At 39.4% G+C, this 8,918-nt stretch overlaps 1 protein-coding gene across 1 annotated transcript in view; it reads right to left on the reverse strand.

Annotated features, from left to right (window-relative positions):
• Positions 1-8,918, reverse strand: part of LOC136268037 (DNA polymerase epsilon catalytic subunit A-like) — a 38,430-nt gene that overhangs the window by 29,380 nt on the left and 132 nt on the right. Inside the window, exons 2-15 of the mRNA XM_066063268.1 lie at positions 8,792-8,915; positions 8,666-8,746; positions 8,575-8,619; positions 8,439-8,531; positions 8,303-8,382; positions 6,514-6,591; positions 6,371-6,463; positions 6,255-6,309; positions 4,401-4,478; positions 4,243-4,350; positions 4,089-4,199; positions 3,958-4,043; positions 3,729-3,909; positions 3,603-3,674 (exon numbers count right to left, since the gene is read on the reverse strand). Of these exons, the coding sequence (XP_065919340.1) occupies positions 3,603-3,674; positions 3,729-3,909; positions 3,958-4,043; positions 4,089-4,199; positions 4,243-4,350; positions 4,401-4,478; positions 6,255-6,309; positions 6,371-6,463; positions 6,514-6,591; positions 8,303-8,382; positions 8,439-8,531; positions 8,575-8,619; positions 8,666-8,746; positions 8,792-8,915 (1,285 nt within the window). The remainder of the gene's footprint in view (positions 1-3,602; positions 3,675-3,728; positions 3,910-3,957; positions 4,044-4,088; positions 4,200-4,242; positions 4,351-4,400; positions 4,479-6,254; positions 6,310-6,370; positions 6,464-6,513; positions 6,592-8,302; positions 8,383-8,438; positions 8,532-8,574; positions 8,620-8,665; positions 8,747-8,791; positions 8,916-8,918) is intronic.

Genomic DNA, 8,918 nt, shown 5'->3' on the forward strand with positions numbered 1-8,918 from the left:
ATGTTTCAAAAGCAGCCAATGGCACTGAAATGCATCCTATGGGAAAGCTTCCTATACGCCTCAAACTTGGGGACAGAGAATCCTCAGATGACCTGTAGATCTATCCCAGATCTGCTCCTGTAGCAATTTCAGTTCTACTGCTAACTTGTCACGATATGCAAAAGGGATGGAGTGGGGGGGATGTTACATAGAATGGTTTAGCATTATTCGTCAGGTAAATGTGAAATTTCTCACCATCCATAGCACTAGTAACACCATCAAATACACTGGGGAATTTAGTTACAATGGAGTCTTTATTAAGTGGTAATGTGTTGGTATTAATGTTGATGGGTGGTGAATCAAGGACTGGTGGCAGTAGTGTACACAGTGTTGGTGGTTACTGGTGGGTGCGGATAGCAGCAGTCTGGTAATATTTGCAAGCTTTCCATGAGATCAGCAAAACATTATCACCCCGGTTACTGAACCCACTGATTGGTGTGCTCCCATTGTAGTTAACATTCCCATCCCCTGTCAGACATCACTATCAGATCACATGTTGCCATCTAAAATCCACAAACTAAAGCTTAGAACATCTATGGCACTGTTACTGACATCAACCCACAATGCTACTACTACATCAAAACCAGGGGGGGGGGGGGGGGGGGGGGGGAGAGTATTAGTTTGCAATCGTCGCTTCCTTCGTTGCTGTCTACTGACATCAATCCCAGACAATACACTACCATCAAGTGACACATCACCCCTTATGCCACAGCCACCATCCCTACAGCGATCATCCTGCACCATACATCCCACACGAAGATTCATTGAAGATCCAGATTGGATAAGTAGGATCACACATGTGTGTAATTAGATGAGATATGATTGCGTTCCTACAAATCTACCAACGCCGGCAGCAGGAAGGAGAAACTGTAGACAACTTTATCACAGACTTATACAGTTTGGCAACTATGGTGCACTAAGAAATGAAATGATCAGAGACCGAATAGTTGTGGGACTGTTAGATGCTAAACTGTTGGAAAAACTGCAGCTTATTTCAAACCTTACCCTAGAGTCGGCTGTCTCTCAAACCAGACATAGCAAGAAGTGCACAAACAACAGAGTGTTGAGAAGCAAATCCACATCAGAGCTAAACAGAAAGTCAACTATGATTCCCATCATCACACAAGAGACTCTTATTAAGCTACTTCCGGGGGACAATGTATATATATAGAAGATGGCTACATGTCAACAGAGGTACGGATAATGCAAGAAGTAGCACCTAGATCATACCAAATGAGCACCCCCATGGCCTACTATGGTGAAATAGCAGAAGTAACAGTTACTAGGAGTGGAAGAAGTTCCCCAAAGTTATTATGTTATAGAAACGGAGATGTAGTAGTGGTTGCCTAGTAGGCATGTGACAGAATATAAATAGCATTGTATTGTGTGATTGTACAGTTATTGTATTGAGTTGTACTGTACTCTGCTATTAATAGTCAATAAAACAGATAGGACAAGTGGGTTGTTCATAGGTAGATCAGGTCCTAGTGCATCAAGAGTATTTGGTCCCCATGAGCACATACAGGTAATGGAAGGAGACACTTTTTTGTATCACCTTGCTTAATGAATGCTGTACCATTATTCCATGTCTATCTTGTGGTATATACAGGACAAACTAAGGCAGACTGGACTTGCTCCAAGAACAGGGAATCATTACTCTAGTCACTGAGGTAACTGAATGGTGTGCTCCAATTGTAGGTACCCCAAAGAAGGGCTAAGATCAGATTAGAATGTGTTGATTTATTCCTTGACTCTTACGTACAAAGAGAATGTTACACTCCACAGAGGCAGTGGCAGACATCGCAGTTAATGAAGTTAAATACTGCACAGTTATCGATGATGCCCATGTTGTTAATGTTACCTCTGAGTTTTCTAGTGCAACTAATCTAAGCAGTAAAACCTACTACTTGTCCAGAGTATGATAATTGTATGGTGGCAGTGCTCATGGATGAGATGTACATTAGAGAGGGTTTAGGCATAAAACTTACCAGTAAGTCAGTCATGCACCAGCTAGATGGATATACTATTAAGTAAATATCAGGGGCTTCCCTGCACTGCTCTACTTTAATCAAAATTCTTTTGATGTGGTAAAAAAGAATGTTATAATTAACAAACTGACTTTGATGTTCGTAGCAAATTCACAGTTTTACCGCTCTACTTTGTTTTGCTGGGGAAAGATATTTCTTTAGAGTAAATCCTTTCTTGAGTTAGTACCTTATCTGCTTTCATTGACTGGTGCCCCTGAGTTTTTAAGCAGATGGATAACACAACATTGACTGAAAAAACTTTTTTGATTATGTCAGCAAAGAAGAGTGAATGACAGCCCAAGTGCTAAAGCGTTTTGCAAAAACTCAAAAGTAATACAAGTAATCCAAATCACTATGGCAACTGTTAACAGAAATTGTAGGGGATGTGAAATGGAAGATGTTCCAATCAGAAGAGAAATCATAAGCACTACCTATGAAAGATGGTATACAGTTTTGTTATCATCTTCATTAGCTTCTTCTGTCTCAATGTCTGATGTTAACACTACCCAATAAAATTGCACCTCTTCATTTTCTGCGATAGAGCTAATCACATCATCCTTGTACCCCCCTATCTAACATCTCCATCAGCTGACAAGGACACTTTACAATGGTTTTCTTTTCTGTCTTTGATCTATACAGTTTATCACTTGCTGGTTCAGGGACATCTTCAAATCTACTTTTATTTTCCTGCAAACATACCCAGCAGCACATCGTGCACCTTGTATGTCATTGGTCGGTCTACAGGCCCATTATCCACTTGATGACTCTTAGATTCCTGATAAAATGTAGCTCCAGGATTTTCAATACCAAGAACTTCTCCCATAAAGCATAAAATACAACCTGAATGGTACTCCCTGCACAACTTTGGATTTCTTGGTCTGAAATAATACTTCCTTTTTGGTGGTAGCAAAACAGACTTGAAGTATTTCTCTTTCTAAATTATATGTACCTTTCTAGCAACTTTTAAGTGGCTTGCAGAGAACAGGCAGCAGGTTCTATTGGAAGGTGGATTCTAGAAGCTACTGTACCATCCTTAGTAACATTTTCGCATCCTTCAGCTGGTTAAACTAAATGCTTGCGCACCTCCACAAACTATACCCCCAAAACAACATTCACTAGTTAGCTTAGTTAACATATAAACTCACAGCACATATACATAAATTTAAAGCCGTACAATTGACCCATCAACCATGTACCTATAAGACTTAGCAAAGTATGATGTAACAAACCAAATTAATTACTTCCAGTATAACGAGGAGTGCCAACATACAAAACGGAGCTTCCAATCTAATCCCCAGTATCTATAGGATGCGAGGCCAAAAATATTTACAAGTATGTAATTTAAAACTCAGTTATGTACAAGTAACTGTAGCTATAGTATGTTCACGTTGACAACGTGAACATACTATACATGGTTCCAAACCTTAGAATGGTGCCATGTACACTTGACTAAAGTACATTAAAATGTCTACTGAAGCATACAAGTATGTGATCATGTACTTGGTCCCGTGTTTGTTATATGCTACAATATTATACCTGTGGGTTTTCACTGGCCATACGACACATTTCTTCAGGATCCAGCTCCACTGGTGCATAACATAGTTTAGCCTACAGGAGGAGGTGGGGTTCTCAGTGGGCACAACTCCTCACTTACAGGATTACCTTAGCAGCAGCCTTGAGGTTCTGACTACCAACAGGCAGGTAGCTATCTCTCTTCACCCATCTGAAGGCATCCATGTGTATGATGGGGCGACACTTGTACTCATCTTGACTGTCAGGGGAAAACCCTATCTCGTCCATCATACTGATACCATGAAAATTGCAACGTGCGTCCACAAACGGCCTAAGGGAGTTAGTAGCCATAGCACTGTTGACATGGTAATAAACTAACCAATCAAATAAATCTCCATTATAAGTGACCATGATGTTCGGCTGTACCTCCAAAATGTGACCAATAAAACGTCTTAAGAGTGCCACCTGCCACAGGAAACTAATTACATTACAACTCTGACAACAGCAAACCTCATCTGGTTCATTAAACACTTTGAAGTACCCCTCAAATTCAGGCCGCGGGGTGTATTCGAAATCCTCTACATCTGCTCCAACCACTTCACGATTGATTAGTAAGTAGCCCTGTGTCTTATAATAGACAAATAGATGCTAGATATAACCACACCTGAGCATCAATCATATAAGATATCATCATGATACAGTCAATACTTGGGTCAGGGAACTTCAGTGGTAACTTGGTAGTCTCTATGTCATATGCCATCACCACCGGTTCCTATTAATACAGGCTAAACAAGGGTGGTCATTAAATGAGGGTCACCAAACCGGTCGATCAGGTTCATCCTCCACTAGTGACAATTCTGGAGGGTCCAGACCATGTAGCCTAACCTTGTACCAGTGGCCCTATATGGGGATAACAATGTTATATATAATGGAAGGGTGTTTATACAATTGAAACGTAAGGTCAAACACTGTTTCTGCCCAGTATCAAAGTGTTCAGTGAAGCTATACCTCACTTTTAACAAACAGTGCTCTGTTCCATCACTCTATTGCACAGCATACACTTACTACTCTAATAGAACACACACAATCTATCAAAATGCTCTAATCGAATGGTCTTTTTTAGCATTCAAATAATGAATGGTTTAAGTAATCCAAATTCCCATGTCAGTCTCACAAATTTGCGGCATAAATTAAACATGAGGTAACTAGTGATATATATTAACTACCAAAGGTAGCTTTCTATATTTACCTTGTACAAGGAAAGTAGAATTTTAGGGATCATAGAAATAGAATTCAATGAAACAAGGAAGGTCATCTACACCTGCAGCTAGTGGACATTTAATTACTACTTCACTCTGTAAACAATATACCATACACTTTGCAGTATGTAATTTTCAAGGTTTTTGTGGTCAGTAAAGCTATCGTAAAATTTTCTCATAGAAATCGATACTGGCACACATTTAAGGGTGTAAGTGAGCCACGAGTGTCAACACGTTCAGCGAAGAAATAACCATGATGATCATCCCTAAGGATGTTTGGTTTTCTTCGCATTAGTAACTTTGATATAATCACTACTGCATCGTTCATCATCTCTCAATCACACAGCTATGAAGGATCTGGATTGATTTTTACTTCAAGTGTTGTACCAATAGCCAAAAGCCTCTGAACTGAGTAAGTAGCACCATAGCACAATGTGAGCAAAGCAAATGTCTTTGAATCGAGCTTCAGTGATCCATGATTTTTATGTGAAATTAAAATGCAAAAATCCAGGGCTAAGAGAAATGCTAAAACCCTGGCAAGGTGTGCAACCATGAAATATATGCACTGCAAATAATTTCCAGGTATACGGTACCATGACTGAAGTAGGGATTAAATGTCCACTAGTATAGCAGCAGGTATAGATGACCTCCCTTGTTTCAGATCCCTAGCTACTCAAATGTAGGGTTTTCCCTTTATTTATTTGTTAAAACTATTCAATAACACAATTCATCAATAGTGAACCAGCTCATACCACACACAAAGGAAAGAATGGCACCAGACAACATAAAATTGATACTGAATGTGTCCCTGACTATGAATTACTGAATAAGCAACATGGCCCTTTAGCTTCATTTAAAGGAGGACAAAGGTAAGCCCATGATGCATGCATTGTAGTTGCTACAGTTGGTGAAAAGACATGAAGTGATGTTGAACAGTGAAGAAATCAAGCCAGTAGCCTTAAACATAGTCAAGTTATGCTTGGCTGGAGGCATCATCTGTTAGTCAGTCAATAGAAAATTCAGTTAAATTAAAATTTTATAGGAGCCACTCTGAAGGCATTTTTTTTGGGTTTGGTTGACTTACCTACTGCCTGAAAGAAAAGTGAAGCTGGTTTTAGGACATTTTTTGGGCAGAAAAGCCCAAACCTTTATGATACAGTACTAGCATGTACCGCATGATGTAACTAAATGTACAGTAAAAATTCCCCAACTAAAGTATGACTGGGTTTTGGAAAATTGACGCATAGTTCCTAAATGACAAAGTTTACTTACATACTGTATGAAATTCTAAATACCTTTCTTTAATTAAGGTGTTTTTACTTTGGAACAGTAACATAATTGTTTCAGGCATGATTTAAATTATTACAAGTCTGTTCAACAAGAGTTCACAATATTATGAGCTCGCGACATAACATACCACGTTGATCTTCAAATCAATGGCCACACGAACATGATAGGGTACGTCATACTCTCTATACAGGGGTAACAATGACAAAAGTGATTACAGACAATAAGGGTGGCGGTAACACACACCTAATATCAATGATATATTCCATTTGACTGGCCACTCTTATTGAGGTCATGGATGATTCTGACGAGGAAGCCATATCAGCACTCTCTGTACGACTATGGGTATAGGATGATCACATGATCCAGACACATGATGATATTGTCACCTTGTAAATAGGGCAGGGTCATACACAGGTAGAGCATTCTCCTTTTCCTTGTTCTTCCGCACAGCTGGCATGATATCCCTAATATGGCAATGATATCATGTCATATAGAATATGTACACATGAAAGACTTTTTTGCAAATTACAAAAACTTTTTTTTTGCTGTGGATGAGTTAGCCTAGCACATACACAGTGGTGCAAAACCCTCGGAGAAATTGAATAATGTACTATCTCCAGATCTGTAGTGTCAGGTACAACACTTTGCTGCTTTGTCCTGTTTCTATAGCAGGGTCACGATTATCACCTAGCACACAAACCAGGTATAAAATGCAATGTGTACCTAATGGTGAACAAACACATTTTTGGCTACAATCACATTAAGCAGACATATTCTGTGTACTGCTCTTCATCAGTAACTGGCAATTGAAACTGACCACAGAATTTTTTTTTTTTGGTACACACATGTATTGCATGTTGTCTTCCTTCCTTGTTGATGCATATCTGAGCAAACTAATCATGTGACTGAATTCGACAAAACCATGCAGGCTTCCGTACACATCCAGTTTTACAACTTTGAGAGATGATAATTCAGTGTAGGAGTATGTCATCAGCTTCAAATTTTGACCTGTACTTTTCTAATGTTATGGAAGCATTGTGTGAAACATCAGGTCAATAGCATGCTGGAAGGTCATGTTACAGTTGGTTAAAGTCAAAGAATTGGATGTGTGTGGAAGCCTGGTTTTTCAAATCCGGTCACAAATTGTGTTAAAATAAGCTTACATTTATATTATGAAAGTAACTAGTAACTACAAAATTAGTTACCTTTACCTTGTAAAAAGTAACTGGAGCTGAGGGATGAAAGTAACTAGTTACTTTTTTGAAGTGACTACCTCAACTCTGCCTGTTGGATAGTGTGTGCATTGTTCTCTGGTGATGAACTTTTGTTGTTAAATAGATCACTAAAACCAGACTTCAGTTAGCTATACCTGTACTTTTGGTAGTTAGAAAAGTATTTAAGTAAAGTTTATGCGGGTCCAGTAGTCAAGTGAATGAATACACCCAATAGGCCTGTAATTAACCCTCGTCCGAGGGTTACTGTTGTTGTCTTGTGTGGCTCGGTGCAAAATTAGTTACCACTTTAACTACTGCGTACTTCGTTCATAGGTTAAAAACAAGATGCCATTAGGCTTCTCTTGATGAGTTTATGTTTATAGTTATAATGTAACTATTGTAACTTATTTACTTTTCAGACAATTATTCCTGGTTACAAGTTACTAGGCATGTAACTAGTTATATTACTAGTTACTTCCACCAACTCTGCCAACAGGCTGGTAAGGGTGCAGAATAACTGCACACTGCAATTTACAAGCAGTATTATAAACCAAATAACTGGAAAATGAACATGTAGACTGCTAAAAGGCTACGCAACGCTATATCATTTCTAATATATTTGCATGGTGTAGACCCAATACAATGTCAGGCAATGCATGCCAAGAATGCTGGAGAAGATGGGGCAGCTTTAACATAGAAAGGTGCTTGTGTAAATGCTAAGCAGTAGGCAAATCATCTTTCGATGATGAACCACATAAAAGAAGCTTGGAGTCCAGTCTAATGAATGGATACACTTGATCTATTGTACCACTTGTTAACACTAATGTATTAAAGGCTAGTTAGTTAATGAGGCTAAACTTTCATTGTAGTAGCTCATAAACTGACCTGGAAAATCAAATATTACACAGGCTTCCACGTGTACTGTACTTAACAATTCCTATAGCTATAGCATATCCCTCACCTCTTAGCTTTCATCAAATCCTCTACAGAATGAAATTTCAACTTCAGGTAGGTCCCTCGGATACCAACCAGGTGATTAGCCTGCGAGATGACAAGTGTTATATATATATAGCGAACTAAGTTGTTACTATGGTTACCAGGTCAAGATCCTCTTTCTCTACCATATCAATGGCAGCTAGTCGTCCTGACAATTTCTTACTGAGGTATGATGCCACTTCTCTCTCTGTGTCCTATAGTGACAGCTAGTCAGTGCGCACGTACACGCACGCACACCTTTGTTGTTCCAATATAGAAGTATGGTTGATAAGGCATCGTGACCTGAGGAAAGGTTTATAATCATCACCATGACAACTACATGTCATACCTTAAATCTGTCTCCATCCTCTTGTACAAAATAGAAGTCTACGGCGCTTACTAGCCTCTTTTCTTCATCCACCATATCACTCTGCGCGTGACAACATCACGTAGTGGCGCTACAGCTGGTCCTTACCGGATGCATGTTGATCAGCCAGCCCAAGTGTGTGGACGAGTCCCGTAGGGGCTCGTACCCAAACTTGCGATCCATTTCGTTACATTGTTGTAGCCTCTGGGGCCGCGTCAACCCCCCATCCTCCCTA

This window comes from Dysidea avara, chromosome 10 (assembly GCF_963678975.1).
Source record: "Dysidea avara chromosome 10, odDysAvar1.4, whole genome shotgun sequence".
In the NCBI taxonomy this organism is placed as follows: Eukaryota; Metazoa; Porifera; class Demospongiae; order Dictyoceratida; family Dysideidae; genus Dysidea; species Dysidea avara.